A 17,971-nucleotide genomic window follows, 5' to 3' on the forward strand; every position below is an offset into this window, starting at 1 on the left:
AATAAAAGTGGCAACAATTTTACTTCTTCCCTTCTCATTTAAATACCTTTAATTTCTTTTTCTTGCCTAATTGCCCTGGCTAGGACTTCCAGAACTATGTTGAATAAAAGTGGCAAGAGTGGGCATCCTAGTCATATTCCTGATCTTAGGAAAAAGACTTTTAGCTTTTCATCATTGAGTATAATATTAGCTGTGGGGTGTCATATATGACTTTTATGATGTTGAATTTTCTTTTATATCCAATTTGTTGAGAGTTTTTATTATGAAAGGATGTTGAGTTTTGTTGAATGCTTTTTCTGTATCCATTGAGATGATTATATGATCTCCATCCTTCATTTTGTTAATGTGGTGTATTGCATGTATTGATTTGCATGTGTTGAACCATCCTTGCATCCAGGAATAAGTCTTGCTTGATCATGGCGTAAGGGCCTTTATATGTATTGTTAAATTCAATTGGCTAGTATTTTACTGAGGATTTTTTGTATCTATGTCTATCAGGAATTTTGGCCTGTATTTTTCTTTTCTTGTCTGCTTTGGTATGAGGGTAATGCTGGCTTCATAAAATGAATTTGAAAGTGCTCCTCTTCTATATTTTGGAAGAATTTGAGAAGGGTTGGTATAAATTTTTCTTTAAATGCTTGGCAGAATTCAACAGTGAAGCCATCTGATCCTGGACTTTGCTTTACTGGGAAGTTTTTGATTATGGATTCATTCTCCTTATTAGTAATTGTTCTCTTCAGATTTTCTATTTCTTCATGATTCAAACTTGATAAATTTATGTGTCTAGGGATTCTTCCATTTCATCTAGATTATATAATTTTTCATGTATAATTGTTCATAAAATTCCTTATGATCCTTACTATTTCTGTGTTATCATTTGTAATGTCTCCTCTTTCATTTCTGATTTTATTTGAGTCTTCTTTTTTTTCTTAGTTTGTCTAGCTAGAGGTTTGTCAAGTTGGTTTATCTTTTCAAAACACCAGCTCTTTGTTTCATTGATATTTTTTCTTGTCATTCTTGTATTTATTTTATTTATTTCCACTCTGATCTTTGTTATTTCCTTCCTTATAACTTTGGACTTTGTTCTTCTTTTTCTAGTTTTTTGAGGTACAAAGTTATGCTGTTTGTTTGAGATGTTTGTTTTCTCAGTATAGATGTTTATTGCTATAAACTTCTCTCTGAGAACTGCCTTTGTTGCATCCCGTAAAGTTTGTTATGTGTTTCGATTTTTATTTGTCTCAAGATATTTTTTAATTTCCCTTTTGATTTCTCTTTTGACTCACTGGTTATTCAGAAACATGTTGTTTAAACTGCACATATTTGCAAATTTTTCTGTTTTCTCTTGTAATTGACTTCTTGTTTTATACCATTGTGGTTAGAAAAGAAGCTTGGTATGATTTTAATTATCTTAAATATATTAAGACTTGTTTTAATTTGTAGTTCCTTAGTATCTAATGATGTTTAGCATGCTTTAATTTACCAATCGACCATCCATATATCTTTGATAAAATTTCTGTTCTAGTCTTTGGTCTATTAGGTGATTGGGTTGTTTATTTTCTTATTGAGTTTCAAGAATTCTTTATATATTTTGGACAAAAATTCTTTATCAAGTACGTGTTTTGAAATATTAACTCCCCATCTGTAGTTTTTATTTTCATTTTCTTAATATTGTCCATCAAAGAGAAGAAATTTTAAATTTTGATTAGGGCCAATACATTAATTTTTTTTTTACTCTTATGGATTTTTGGTATTTAAGCAATCTTTGCCTAATCTGAGGAAACAAAAATTCCCCCTTTGTTTTCTTCTAAAATGTTTTTAGTTTTAAGCTTTATATTTAGTTCTATGATCCATTTCAAGTAAATTTTTATACATGGTACAAGGTGTGGGTCAAAATTCTCTGTATATCTATCTTCAATTGTTTCAGCACCATTTGCTGAAAAGATTATCCTTTCACGGGGTGTCTGGGTGGCTCAGTCGGTTAAGTGTCCGACTTCGGCTCAGGTCATGATCTCACGGTTTGTGGGTTCGAGCCCCACATCGGGCTTTGTGCTGAAAGCTAGCTCAGAGCCTGGAGCCTGTTTTGGTTTCTGTATCTCCCTCTCTCTCTGACCCTCCCCTGCTCATGCTGTCTCTCTCTCTCAGAAATAAAACATTAAAAAAGATAAAAAAAAGATTATCCTTTCTCCGTTTGAATTGCCTTTGTGTCCTTGTTTAGAATAAATTGACCATGTATGTATAGGTTTACTCCTGAACTCTATTTTGTTCTATTGATGTTTATATTTATCCTTTTGCTAATGCCACATGTCCTGATAACTAGAACTTTATACTAACTCAGATAACATGAGTCCTCCAATGTTACTTTTTTTCAAAATTATTTTGGCTATTGTACCATCTTCACTTTTCCATATAAATTTTAGAATTGGCTTGTCAGTTTCTACACATATATTCAATTGATCTTGATTTGTATTGCATTGAATTTATAGACAACTTTGGATGGTTAACATAACAAAATGAGTCTTCTAATGCATGAACATGACTTACCTTTGACCCCAAGATCAAGAGTCACTTGTTCTATTGACTGAGCATGCCTGGCACCCTGACATTGTTTTTTAGAATTCTGTTTCCAATTGTTCATTTTTAGTATATAGACATTCAGTTAATTCTTATATATTAATCTGGTATTCTGAAATCATGCTAAACTCTCTTATTCATTCTATTAGGGTTTTTTTTGTAGATTCTTTCAAATTTTCTTTGTAGTAATCATGCTGTTTACAAAGGGAGACAGTTTAATTTCTTAATTTTCTATCTGTATACCTTTATTCTTTTTCTTACCTCATTGTATTGGCTAGGATTTTTCATACAATGTTGAAGAGATGTGGTGAGAGTGGACATCCTTGCCTTATTTTTGATCTTACAGAGAAAAAACATTTGCTCTTTCACTATTAAATATTATTTTAGCTGTAGATATCCTATATCAGGCTGAGAAAGTTTATATTATATTTTCCTTAGGTTTTTAAAAAATTATTATTATTTAAAATGCATATTAAATTTTATTTTATTTTTATTTATTGAGATGGAGATGGTTATATGGTTTTTCTTCTTCAGTCTGCTGATATGATGATTTACATTGATTGATTTTTAATTTTTTTAACGTTTATTTTATTTTTGAGAGAGAGAGACAGAGTGTGAGTGGGGGAGGAGCAGATAGAGAGAGGGAGACACAGAATCCAAGGCAGGCTCCAGGCTCTGAGCTGTCAGGACAGAGCCCAATGTGGGGCTTGAACTCATGAGCTATGAGATCATGACCCGAACTGAAGTCAGGCGCTTAAGCAACCAAGCCACCCAGGCGCCCCTATGTCGACTGGTTTTTAAATGTTGAAACAGTCTTGCATTCTTAGAATAAAACCTACATGGTCATGATGTATTATTTTTTTTATATTGTGGGATTCTATTTGCTCATATTTGTGGGGGATTTTTATATCTATTTTCGTGAAGAATAATAGGCTATGGTTTTCTTGTCTTCTCATGTCTATCTGGTTGTGATATCATGGTGATGCTGGCTTCATAAAATGGTCTGAGGAGTGTTTTATTCTATTTTCTAGAAGAATTTGTAGTAGAGTTGGTAATATTTCTTTCTTGATTGTTTGGTAGAATTCATCAGGGATGCTATCTGGAACTAGTGTTTTCTTTCTTAGAAAGTTTTTAAGTACAAATTAATTTTCCTTAATAGGACTAATCAGGTCATCTATTTCTTCTTGATGAGCTTCAGTAGCATCTGTCAAAGAATTTGTCCATTAGTCCACTTGTCTAATTTGTGGGCATAAAGGTATTTATAATGTTCCCATATCATCCTTTAAATATCTATAGGATTTGTAATGATGTCTCCTCTGTCATTTGTGATATTGGTAATTTGTGCCTTCTCTCTTTTTATCTTTGGTAGTCCTTTGTTAGGCTAGGTATTTACCAATTTTGTCGATATTTTCCAAGAAACAGATTTTGGATTCAGTAAGTTTATTTTTATCTCTTCTCAATTTCATTTCTTTTTACTTTCATTTCTTTTTTTATTTTTTAAATTTTTAAAAAATGGTTTAATGTTTTTATTTATTTTGAGAGAGGGAGAGAGAGAGAGAGAGAGAGAGTGAGTGAGCATGGGAAGGGCAGAGAGAGTGGGAGACACAGAATCTGAAGCAAGGTCCAGGTTCTGAGCTGTCAGTACAGAGCCTGAGGCTGGGCTGGAACTCATGAACTGTGGGAGCATGACCTGAGCCAAAGTCAGACACTTAACCAACTGAGCTACCCCGGCATTCCTTTACTTTCATTTTATTATTTACTTCTTTCTGCTTGCTTTGGGTATAATTTGCTTTTCTTTTTCTAGATTCTTGAAGTAGGCACTTAGATAATTAATTTGAGATCTATCTTCCTTTCTAGTATAAGGATCTAATACTATAATTTTCTCTATAAATAGTACTTTAGCTGCATTCTATAAATTTTGATACGTTGTTTTGTTGTTTTCATTCAATTCAAAATATTTTAGATGTTTATTTTTTATTATTATCTTTAATAATGATTTCAGGAATAAAATTTAGTGATTCATCACTTACATATAACACCCAGTGCTCATCCCAACAAGTGTCCTGCTTAATGCCCCTGGCCCCTTTAGCTCATCCCTCTAGCTACCACCTTGCCAACAACCTCAGTTTATTCTCTACTTAAGAGTCTCTTATGGTTTGTCTCCCTCTTTGTTTTTATATTATTTTTACTTCCCTTCCCTTATGTTCATCTGTTTTATTTCTTAAATACTACATATGAATGAAGTCATATGTTATTTGTCTTTCTCTGATCGACTTATTTCACTTAGCATAATACACTCTAGTTCTATCTACATTGTTACAAATGGCAAGGTTTCATTATTTTTGATCACCAAGTAATATTCCATCATATGTATATAAAACATCTTCTTTATCCATTCATCAGTCAATGGACATTTGGGCTTTTTTCATACTTTGGCTATTGTTGATAGTGCTGCTATAAACACTGGGGTGCCTTGCCCCTTCAAATTAGCACTCCTGTATTCCTTTGCGTAAATACCTAGTAGTACAATTGCTGAGTTGTAGGGTAGTCCTATTTTTAATTTTTTGAGGAATCTCCCTACAGTTTTCCAGTTTGGAACCTACTTCATCAGTTTGGATTCTCACCAGCAGTGCAAAAGGGTTCTTCTTTCTACACATCCTCACCAACATCTGTTGTTGCCTGAGTTATTAATTTTAGCCATTCTGACCGATGTGAGGTGGTATCTCATTGAGGTTTTGATTTGTATTTCCCTGATGATGAGTGATGTTGACCATCTTTTCATGTGATGGTTAGCATCTGGTTGTCTTCTTTGGAAAAGTGTCTATTCATGTCTTTTGCACATTTCTTCACTGGATTATTTCTTTTTTGGATATTGAGTTTGATAAGTTCTTTATAGGTTGTGGATACTAACCCCTTTATCTGATATGTCATTTGCAAATTTATTCTCCCATTCTGTCAGTTGCCTTTTAGTTTTGCTGATTACTTCCCTCACTATGCAGAAGCTTTTTATCTTGATGAGGTCCCGATAGTCCATTTTTGCTTTTGTTTTCCTTGCCCCCGGAGACATGTCAAGTAAGAAGTTGCCACAGCAAAGGTCAAAGAAATTGTTGCCTCTTTTCTCCTTTAGGATTTTGATGGCTTGCTGTCTTCCGTTTAGGTCTTTCATCCACTTTGAGTTTATTTTTGTGTATGGTGTAAGAAAGTGGTCAGGTTGATTCTCATGCATGTCACTGTCCAGTTTTCTCAGCACCATTTGCAGAAGAGACTGTCTTTTTTCTATTGGATATTCCATTCTGCTTTGTCAAAGATTAGTTGGCTACATGTTTGTGGGTCCATTTCTGGGTTCTCTATTCTGTTCCATTAATCTGTGTGTCTGTTTTTGTATTAGTACTATACTGTCTTGATTACTACAGTTTTGTAATATAGCTTGAAGTCTGAAATTGTGATGGCTCCAAACTCCAATTTTTCAGAATTGGAAATTCTGAAATTTGTATTTCCATACAAATTTTAGGATTGTTTGTTCTAGGTCTGTGAAGAATGCTAATGTTATTTTGATAGGGATTGCATTGAATATGCAGACTGGTATGGGTAATATCGAGATTTTAACAACATTCATTCTTTCAGTCCAGGAGCGTGGAATGTTTTTCCATTTTTTTCATGTGTGTCTTTTTTTTTTTCATTTAAAGTGTATTTTATTACTTCAAATATATGAGAAAATAATAAAAACAGATCATTCATTTCCACTTTTTTCAATCACAACTTATATAACATTTTCTCCCAAAGTACACTACTTATATTTGTATGATTACATATTTTAGGGCATCCTGAGTTTTGGGGGGTGAAGGAGGAATAGTTACAAGCATGTAAATGCAGAATAACATCTTATAAGTCAATGGTGAGCTTATGTGTCATAATTACATGTATTAGGAGTTCAGAGAAGAGGATGCTCAACTTCAGCATGACCTGGCTTCATCACTGGTAGCTTCAACAAAGAGCTGGACTAAGTATCAGGATGATTTGCATTTCTTTCATTTCTTAATAAATAAATAGATTCTTCAATTTCTTTCATGAGTGTTCTATAGTTTTCAGTGTATAGATTTTTCACTTCTTTGTTTAGGTTTATTCATAGGTATCTTATGGGCTTTGGTGCAGTTGTAAATGTGATCAGTTCCTTGATTTCTCTTCCTGCTGCTTCGTTATTGGTGTATAGAAATGCAGTTGATTTCTGTACATTGATTTTATATCCTAAGACTTTGCTGAATTCATGTATCAGTTCTAGCAGTTTTTTGGTGGAGTCTTTTGGGTTTTCCACATAGAGTATCATGTTGTCTGCGAATAGTGAAAGTTTGACTTCCTCCTTGCTGATTTGGATGGCTTTTATTTCTTTGTGTTGTCTGATTGCTGAGGCTAGGACTTCCAACACCAACTTGAATAACAGTGATGAGAGCTGACATCCTTGTGTTCCTGACTTCAGGGGGAAAGCTCTCAGTTTTTCCCCACTGAGGATGATACTAGCAGTGGGTCTTTCATATATGGCCTTTATGTTCTTGAGGTATGATCATTCTATCCTTAGTTTCTTGTGGGTTTTTATCGAGAAAGTATGCCGTATTTTGTTAAATGCTTTTTCTGCATCAATTCAGAATATTTTTAAATGTCCTTGTGATTTACTCTTTGGCTAGTGGGTTGTTTAAAAGTGTGGTCTTTAATTTGCAAATATTTGGGAAATTTTCCAGATATTTTCCTGTAATTCATTTCTGGTTTAACTATGTTATAGTCAGAGAATATATTTTATAGAATTTCAATTCCTTTAAGTTTGCTAAGATTTTTTTAATGATTCAGTCTATTTTGTTGAATGTTCCATGTGCATTTGAAATGCGTGAGCATTCTACTATTTGTTTTCATTCCTTATATGTGTTAAAATAGGTTACTAATGTTGTTCAAGTTATCTATATTGTTACTGATTTTTGCTTCAAGTATTTTGAATCTCTGCTATTAGGTACGTACACAGTTAGGACTGTTTTGTCTTTTTGCTGAATTGGCCCTTTTATCATTGATATCTCTCTTCATTTTTGCTAATGTGTCTTGTTTGTCTGATATTAATAGAGGCAATTTTTACTTTTTTGGATTATTTGTTGTATGGTGTGTTTTTCCCGTCCATCTCCTTTTTATTAATTTTCAATTTACATTTAATTGATGCCTTTCCCATCATTTATTTTTGACATTTTAAAAAAACAAACTTTAAATTTAGAATTTTAGATTTACAAAAAAGTTGCTGTATATCCTCATTCAATTTCACCTAATATAAACATCTTTCATTACCATGGCAGAGTTGTCAAAACTAAGAACCCATCATTAACATATTACTATTAACTAAATGCCAGTCTTCATTCAGATTTCACTAGTTCCTATAGTGTCCTTTTAGTGTTCTAAGATCTGGTCAGGATATCACAGTGTATTTAGTCAACATATTTCCTTAGTCTCCTCTGGTCTGAGTTAGCTTTTCAGTTTTTCTTTATTTTTCATGACAATAACAGTTCTGAGGAGTAATAACCAGGTATTTTGTAGAATTTCCTCAGTTTGGCTTTATCTGATGTTTTTTTCTCATGGTTAGACAGGGGTTATGGGTTTATAGGTTAGAACACTACAGATCTGAAGTTCCCTCTTCCTCACATCATATCAGAGGACATAAACTATCAACATAACCTTGGTCATTTGATTAAGTAGGGCTTGCCATGTTTCTGAACTGTAAATTTTCTATTTTTCCCCTTTCTATACTCTGTTATTTGGATATGAGTCAGTAAATCCAGTCCACATTCAAGGGAGGGAGAATTAAGCTATACCTCCTCTATGGAGGAATAACTATTTATATATTATTAGGGATTCTTTTATAAGGAAGATTTTCACTTCTCTTTCTCCTTCTAGTTTATCTTCTTTATGTCATTATATTTAAAATGAGTTTTTTGTGTACCACATGTAGTTGAATCTTACTTAATTATCCAATCTGACAATCTGTGTCTTTTAATTGGTGTATTTAGACCATTAACATTTAATGTACAGGGAGCTCTTACTTTGCACTGTTTCAGTATGCCCAAATTTATTACCACAGTTTAATTAAATATTAGTCCCCCAACAACATGGTCCAAATTTAGCAACTATGGTATGTTAACTGTAAGTAATTACATAAAGCATAAACTTTGCTCTAGATCTTTGTTCCAAAAATCACTACATAAATGACAGATGCATATCATGATCAGAAACCAATAATATCATCTCTTTCCAAGTCTGTCAGTGATTGGTCACTGTTATCTGTTTTTGAATTCACATACAGATTGCAAAGAATATGATAGTACTGCCTTCTTGTCTCTCAGTGATAAAGCCACATGGATTTTTACAAAAATGGATAATTAAAAGACAGAATTGGTGGGGCACCTGGATGGCTCAAGTGGTTAAGTGTCTGACTCTGGATTTCAGCTCAGGTCATGATCTCACAGTTCAGAGATTGAGCCCTGCATCAGGCTCCAAGGTGACAGTGTGGATCCTGCTTGGGATTCTCTCTCTGTGTCTTTCTCTGCTCCCCCTCCCTAAATAAACAAATAAAACATTTTTTTAAAAAAGACATAATTGGCTAACAAAGTTGAAAGTGTAAAAAATGGACAAAAGTGGATAGTGCTGGAAATGAAATGGAAATCAATTGTAAGTAGAATTGTAGAAGAAATAACTGATTGTGGGAATGTTGACACTGCCACCATTCAAAAGACTCTAGTAATGCAGCCAGAGGCACTTAAGCAAGGTTAATTTTTGACAAAGATGAGGAAAGTGGTTGTGATGAAAGAATGAATATGTTCCAGAAGACGTGATGCCAGAAAAAATTTTTTTTACATTAAAAGATCTCAGAGGGGAAGAAAAGAACTCAGAGGTATTTCTTAATATTAAATTGGCAAATAAAATGTTGGAATCTGAGAATAGGCGTACAAATATATGTATTGATTTTTATTTCATTTGGCTCTTGGTATAATTACTGGAACACATTGAACTTTAAAACTTAAAGTCAGGGGTTTGCAAATTATGGTCTACAAGTGAAATCTAGCCTGTAGTTTGCTTTTGTTTTGGTCCTTAAGCTAAGAATCGTTTTTCATTTTTTGAGGGTTGCAAAAAACAAAACAAAACAAGACAAAAAAAGAATATGTTACAGAGACTGTATGTGGTGTGCAATACTTATAGTATTTCCTATCTGGCCCTTTCTAGAAAAACTGTGCACTCTTGCTTAAAATCACTGTGCACTTAATTCTTACTTTTCGTGGGAAAATACATTCCCTCTCTAAAGGAATAAATTAAAAATATGTGTAATATGAACAAAAGAACTGATGGAATTAAAAAAGGAAAAGAAATAAACAAGTGTACAATCATAGTTTGAGACTTTAGCAAAACTCTCAGCAACTGATAGAATAAATGGGCAAAAAAATTAATAGAGACATAAATTTGAATAAGACGATTAAATGGACATACTTGAATATATCCAGAATACCCTACCTAACAAATGAAGAATGCATGTTCACCTAAGCTGATAATATGCAAGGGCCAAAAAAAAAACCAACTCAGATTTCAAATGATCAAAAGCCTGCAGTATGTGTTCTCTAAACAGTGGGATTAGGCTGGAAAACAATAATAAAAAATATAATTAGAAAGTACTGAAGTCTATGCACTCCTAAATATTCCATGAGTCAAAGAAGAAGCCACAATGGAAATCAGAAAATATTTTACATTGAATGATAATGAAAATATGACATAACAAACAGGTCTTTGGCTAAAGCAGTGCTTTATGTGAAATTCATAACCTTCAATTTATATATCAGAAAGAAATAACAGTTGAAAATTAGTGACCTAAGCATATTAACAATACAGTTTTGAAAATGGGAAAATTAAACCCCCAAAAAGTAAAAAGAAGGAAGAAATAATAAAATAAAAGCAGATGCCAAATAAATAGAAAATATAGCACAAAGGCTCAAAAGGGTCATAATTTGGTTCCTTGAAAATACTATAAAACTGAGAAACTGGAGAGGCTGATCAAGAAAAACGAGAAAAGCAGAAGTAAACATCAGAAACAAAAACACAGCATCACAGATCTTACGGGTATTATAAAAATAATTAGAGGATATTGTAAACAATTTTATTCCAGTAAATTTAAGATTTTAGATGAAATGGACAAATTCCTTGGACAAAGTTAATTTACTAAACTAACACAGAAAAAGAGATAATCAAAATAAAATCCTGTTAAAGAAATTAAACCTAAAATTATAAACACAACCCCAAAGAAAACCACAGATTCAAATAGCTTCACTGATAAATTCTTCCAAATATTTAGGAAAGAAATAATACTAATTTTATACAAACTTTTCCAGAGAATATAAAAAGATAGCAGTCACTTATTGATGCAAGACTAACCTTGATGCTAGAGCATAAGGAAAACATTAAAGGAAAGGAAAATTTAGGGCAGCCTCACACTGGAACAAAAATAGTAAAATATTTGCAAATGAAATCAAATAATACATAACCAAGATGTTATCACAGCTAGTTGGGCTTACTCCTCAAATGCATAGGGAATAAATAGGTGTCAGAGGAACCAGCTAAAACATTCAAGTAAGAACCAGAGTCTGATGGCATAATACCCAAAATGTCAAAGTTCCTATTGAAAGTCACTCACCATACCAAGAATCAGGAAGATCTCAAACTAAATGAAAAAGACAATGAATAGATTCCAACATCAAGATGACAGAGATCTTAGAATAATTGGACAAAAACTTTAAAGAGGACATCAAAAAATGCTTCCACAAACAATTTAAAAAATCACCTGCAACAAATGAAAAAATATAAAATCTCAGCAAAGAAACAGTCTCCACACATACAAAGGTAGAACATATAATGAGAAACCAAATTAAAATTTTGGAACTGAAAAATACAAGTGCAAAATCATCTAAATACAAAATTCAATGGATGGCTTGACAACAGAATGAAGGGAGAGAGGAATCAATGATGTAGTAGGTAGAAAAATAGAAATTAACCCAGTCTGAGGAACAGAGAGGAAGTAGATTAGGGAAAAAGTGAACAGAGCCTCATGGACCTGTGGGTCTGTCACAAAAAAGCAATATTTGTATCACTGTAGTCTCAGAGAGGAGATAAAAGTAGAGTTGAAAAAAATAGTCAAAGAAATAATGGCTGAAGGCTCCCCAAATTTGGCAAAACACAAACCTACAGATTCAAGAAGCTGAGCCAAACAAGATAAAACCAAAGAAATCCATATCAAGACATAGTTAAGCTTCTGAAAACTTAGACCCAGGGCGCCTGGGTGGCTCATTCAGTTGGGTGACTTTGGCTCAGGTCATGATCTCACAGTTCGTGAGTTCGAGCCCCATGTCTGGTTCTGCGCTGACAGCTCAGAGCCTGGAGCCTGCTTCAGAGTTTGTGTCTTCCTCTGCGCCTCCTCTGCTCACACTCTCAATCTGTCTCTCAAAAATGAATAAATGTTAAAAAAAATATTTTTGAACCTGAAACCAGAAAAAATTCTTGAAGTTAGCAAGAGAGAAACAACATCTATAGAGGGGGGAAAACAATTCAAATGACAGTGAATTTCTCATCAGAAACCATGGAGCCCCAAAAGAGGTGGTACAACTTGTGTTTTAAGTGCTGAAAGAAAATCACACTGTCAACCTATATCTAGTGAAATCCTATATCTAGTGAAAGTATCCTATAAGAATAAAGGGGGAAATCAAGACATTCTAAGATGAAGAAAATGAAGATAATTTTTCACTAGTATACCAACTCTAAAAGAATAGCTAAAAAATTTTATCTAAATAGAAAGGAAATGATAAAAGAAAGAATCTTGACATCAGGGAAGAAGAAAGAACATGATAAGCAAAAATATAGGTAAAACAGTAGATTTTCCTTTTCTTCTTAAATTTTCTAAATTATATTTGATGGTTGAAACAAAAATTATAACACTATCTGATGTGGTTCTAAATGTATGTAGAGGAAATAAACAAGCAACTACCATAAGATCCAGCAATTATACTCCTGGGCCTTTATCCCAAGGAAATGAAAACATATATTCATTTTAAAAACTTGTACACAAATGTTTCTAGCAGCTATATTCAGAGTAGCCCCTAACTGGAAACATCCCACATATCCTTCAATAGGTGAATGGTTTAATAACTGTGGTACATTCATATTATGGAGTACTAGTCAGCAATAACAAGGAACAAACTGTTGATATGAGAACACTCTAGATGACTCTCCCAAGAACTATGCTGAATGACGAAAACCAATCCCAAAAGGTGACACAGGGCATGATTCAATTTATCTAACAAACTTGAAATGATCAAATTATAGAAATCGAGAACAGACTGTTGTTGACAGGGATTATTGAAGGGATGTGCGTGGGAGGGGAGTAGGTGTGACCATAAAAGGACAACATGAAGTAGCTCTGGTTGAAGGAAATACCCTGTATATTGGCTGTATCGATATCCCAGTTGTGATGTTGCACTATAGTTTTGCCATAGGTTATTACTGAGGAAAACTGAGTTAAGAGTGCAAGGGATCTTTCTGTGTTACTGCTTACATACCAATGATAATTATCTCAAAATCAAAAGTTCAATTAAAAAAAGACACCAGTAGGAGAATGAAATGCCAAGCCACAGAGTAGGAAAAATTATTTGCAATACATATAACTGACAAAAGATTAGAATCCAGAATGCATAGATAATTTCTTTTTTTTTAATATTTTTTAACATTTATTCATTTTTGAGAGATAGAGAGAACAAGAGCGAGTGGGGAAGGAACAGAGAGAGAGGGAGACACAGAATCCAAAGCAGGCTCCAGGCTCTGAGCTGTCAGCACAGAGCCCGATGCGGGACTCGAACCCACTGACCGTGAGATCATGACCTGAGCCGAAGTCGGATGCTTAACCGACTGAGCCACCCAGGCGCCCAGAATGCATAGATAATTTCTATAAATAACTGAGAAAAAAGAAAGACAACCCATTAAAAAATTTTTTTAAATGTTTATCTTCGAGAGAGGGAGAGACAGAGCATGATGGGGGCGGGGGGGACAGAGAGAGAGGGAGACACAGAATCCAAAGCAGGCTCTAGGCTCTGAGCTATCAGCACAGCTGCAGGAGTCAAACTCATAAACTATGAGATCATTACCTGAGTTGAAGTCAGATGCTCAACCAACTGAGCCACCCAGACGCAACAAGACAATCTATTTTTTTAAATATAGGTTAAAGTCTTGAATCACTTTTTAAAAGAAGATACTCTATTGACCAACACCTATACCAAAAAACCTGCTCAACTTTATGGATCTTCAGAGAAATGAAGATGAAGCCCATGAAGAGATACCACAACAAACTTACCAGGATGGCTAAAATTTTAAAAAGAAACAAAACCAAAATCAAGTGTAGACAAAGATGTATATTATCTGGAATTCTCATGTACTGCTAGTAGGAAAATAGATCAGCATAATTATGTTAGAAAATCACTTAGCAATATCTACTAAAGCTGAGCATATGTATACCCTATGAAGCAATTTTACTTTTTTTTAATGTTTTTTTTGTTTGTTTCTTAGAGAGACAGCATGAGCAGGGTAGGGTCAGAGAGAGAGAGAGAGAGGCACAGTATCCAAAACAGGCTTCAGGCTCTGAGCTAGCTGTCAGCACAGAGCCCGACGCGGTGCTCAAACCTACACACTGTGAGATCATGACCTGAGCCGAAATCGGACGCTTAACTGACTGAGCCACCCAGATACTCCGCAATTCTACTTTTTGATATGTATCCAACAGAAATGCATATATATGTACATTAAAAGACGTGTGCGAGAATGTTCATAGTAGTATTATTCCTAAGGGCCCTATACTAGAAGCCACTGAAATTCCCATCAACAGTAGAATGGATACAAAATTGGGGTACATTCATACATTTATACATATTTATCCTTGATGCTTCTCTTTCCCTCCTACCCATCAGCCAGTCCTCATGGCTTACCTCCAAATTTCTACCTGAATTTGTTCACTTCTTTTCAAATTATCTGCCACCTCCTCAAATCCACCATCATTTCTCACCTGGTTTACCAAAACAGCCTTTATCTAGTCTTGCTCCTCTATTAAAATATAAATCAGATCACTTCCTCTTGTTTAAACATTTCATTGGGTTCTCATTGGAATTATGATTAAATCCAACTCTTCATCATGGTTTGAAAGGTGACCATGCTGGTTCTGCTATACTCAAAGATGTTTACAAAGAAAGATCCTAAAATATATGGTGTGGTTTAAACAAATGAAGAGTTTATTTCTCTCTCATACAAGAGATGAAAGGAAGACAGTCCCAGGTTGGCAGGGCAGCTCTGCCAGACGTGGCGGTGCAACATAGAGTTCCATCTCTGGCTCTTACGTGTTGGCCCATCACATCCGCCTCCCAGCTAGCCAGAGAGAGAAAAGGATAGGTGGAGGCTCAGAAGTTTTCCTTCCCAAAAGGGACTCAGAAATTACTTTTTGACATGTATTATCCAACAGAAATGCATATATATGTACATTAAAAGACATGTACAAGAACGTTTATAGTAGTAGTATTCCTAATGGCCAGAAGTTCCGCTTCCATCCTCTTTGCCCAGAACCTGGTCACATGGCACACCTAGCTGAAAGGAAGCCTGGGAAATGTAGTCTTCTGCTAATCTGACATGTGCCCACCCATGACTCCATTACTGTGGGAGTAGGGAAGAATGAATATTGAGGACAACTTATAGTCTCTGCTCCAGCCTACATCATGTCATCCCTCTCTATCTCTCCAGCCTCACCTCCTCCCTCCCTTTCTCTGGCTTTTGGCTCTCCAGCCACACTAGCCTTGCTCATTCCCTCCTTAGTCCTTAGACCCTTTTTTTTTTCCCTAGGAGAGAGAGAGAGAGAGAGAGAGAGACAGTGTGAGCAGGGGAGGGTCAGAGAGAGAGGGAGTGACAGACTCTGAAACAGGCTCCAGGCTCTGAGCGGGCAGTCAGCAAAGAGCCCGACGTGGGGCTCGAACCCACGAACCGTGAGATCATGACCTAAGTGAAAGTTGGACGCTTAACTGACTAAGCCACCCAGGCGCCCCCCCATCCTTAGGCCCTTATATCTGTGCTGGCCTGTATCTGAAAATGCTTTCCCCTAGATCTTTACATAAGTGGCTTCTGATCATTTGTACCTCAAATCAAGCCTCGTACATCTTCTGAGAGGCATTTCCTGACCCTCCCCTCACAAGCAAAAGAACCACCTCCTTACCACTCTCATTCTTGTTGTTTTATTTCTTATCACTAGCTTAAATTCTCATTTACTCACCTGCTTGTCATCTGTATCTCCCATTGGAATGTAAGCACCATGGAGACAGAAATGTTGTCTGACTTATTCTCTGTTGGGTCACCAGCACTTAAATGCTACTTTTGATATAGCAAGCATTCGACAAACATTTGTTGACCAGATGAATTAGTTTAGCCCAAACCCCTTCATTTTATAACTGGGAAAGCTGGAACCCAGAGAAAGTAAATGTCTTGCCTGAGATTCTGCAACTAGTTAGTAGATTCCCAGGTGGGCACTCTTCTCGAACACCCTATTTCATCCAGGCTCTTCTTTGAAGTTATCTCACCCGGCCTCTATCATTCCTCAGAACACCTGTAGAGCTAGATTTTAACATCCACTGGGTTTTTATGCTATGCTTCTTTTTGTTCTGTCTTGTTTTCCCATCCAAGCTGCAAGCCTCTTGAAAATACCACCCTTCTAACAGGCAGACAACAATAGGCCCTTCGTAGGTATTTGACAAAGAGACTGAAGTTCCTTTATTCAGTCGAGTGAGACTCAGAACTGTTACATCTTTCATCCTGTCCTATTGTTGAGATAAAAGTTGGATACTGGAAGACTAGATTTTGGTAGGGGGTAATTCCTGTGTATCTGCAACTCTGTATACAGGCAAGGCTATCTTACCTGGAGGCGGAATCTTATGTGCTTCATCAAAATTATGCAGAAGAGCTGCTCTGGGTACAATGGGTGGATTCTGAAAGGTAATCCTTGCTGTTGGTGGAATCAGTCCTCGTTCTATCATACTTAAAATCCCTGAAATGGAAGGTTAGAAGAATATCGTTTTAACACCAAGCATTTCTACAATGTCTGAGCTCTATCAATTTCACAAGTGTAACTTACTCTATTCATCTTATTTGTGAGAGTACATCTAGTGCCTTCGTTCTCTGCATGAAACAACAGCTATAATACACGTTCATTTAAGCCATTAATTCTAACCCAAGGAAAACATGGTATTTCCAATAGCTGTATTATGAAATAAACTTGGATTATGATAATTTCATTTTAAAGTAGAAATATAATTTCAGGGCACACGAAAACTTCTTTATATGTAACATTCTCAATTACTGATAATCTTGTTATTCTTTTTAAAATTCGGAGAAATCAGGTACATGGTCATCATAACTATAGAGATGTTATGTTCTGAAAGAAAGAAAATCTGTGTGCTTAAAACTATTCCCCTGTTGTTACAATGAGTCATGTTTTATAAAAGAAAGTTATTTTTAGACATTTCTCATGTCACCAGAAGATGTGATCACCCAAATGGATTAATTTAGTGTAACCAAGCAACATGGTTAGTATTAATGCAACTAATTTACAATTCTTAGAACTCATACTATGTCAGCATGGCTGGTACCAGGGCTTTTTAAGGACAAGAGACTGTTAAATAAATAAACAAATGAATGAATCAATGAATAATTGAGCAAAGCCTTCTAGCAGGGACAATACTTTCATTAAGATGGATCTATTGTGTTGAAGCCAGAAACCCAGGAAGCCAGGGAGTATGTGCAACAAACTTGTGATAGGGCTTCAGCGTCTTGTTGCTTTCGTGTAATAGGAAGGAAAAGGAAAAGAACTGGGGGCCTCAAGGAAATCCTTGTCTGCAAGCTGTGTACCAAGCTGGGCGAAGTTGAAGAAGTTGGCACAGGTCCTAAGAGGAACAAATATTGTTCCCATTTGCCTCAGGCCCTCTATGACCATGCTATGTTGTTATTAAGGATGTTAAAGTCTAGTGTTAACAGGAATCAGAGGAATGATCGCCGAGGGGTTGGGGAGCAGAAGAATTCACTCGTAAAACAGTGACTCCAAAGAGAAATCTTTAGTTTGCTTACTGCAGAGTCATTCTGGGGGAGAGTTTCATGTTAAAAATGATTCCTGCGGGGCGCCTGGGTGGCTTAGTTGGTTAAGCGTCCGACTTTCGCTTAGGTCATGATCTCGCGGTTTGTGGGTTCGAGCCCCGCGTCGGGCTCTGTGCTGACTGCCAGCTCAGAGCCTGGAGCCTACTTCAGAGTTTGTGTCTCCCTCTCTCTC

The 17,971-nt window shown here is 35.4% G+C and overlaps 1 protein-coding gene across 7 annotated transcripts in view; it reads right to left on the bottom strand.

Moving 5' to 3' along the window:
• IQCH (IQ motif containing H) overlaps positions 1-17,971 on the bottom strand; it is a 210,240-nt gene that overhangs the window by 123,181 nt on the left and 69,088 nt on the right. For 6 of the 7 annotated variants that reach the window (XM_077746671.1, XM_077746665.1, XM_077746657.1 and 3 more), the window contains exon 7: positions 16,568-16,696. In XM_077746671.1, the coding sequence (XP_077602797.1) occupies positions 16,568-16,696 (129 nt within the window). Of the gene's footprint in view, positions 1-14,945; positions 15,037-16,567; positions 16,697-17,971 lie in introns of those variants that run through there. The other variant, XM_077746702.1, reaches the window with a different exon arrangement.

Source organism: Crocuta crocuta, unplaced genomic scaffold (assembly GCF_008692635.1).
Source record: "Crocuta crocuta isolate KB4526 unplaced genomic scaffold, BGI_CrCroc_1.0 scaffold130, whole genome shotgun sequence".
Taxonomy (NCBI): Eukaryota; Metazoa; Chordata; class Mammalia; order Carnivora; family Hyaenidae; genus Crocuta; species Crocuta crocuta.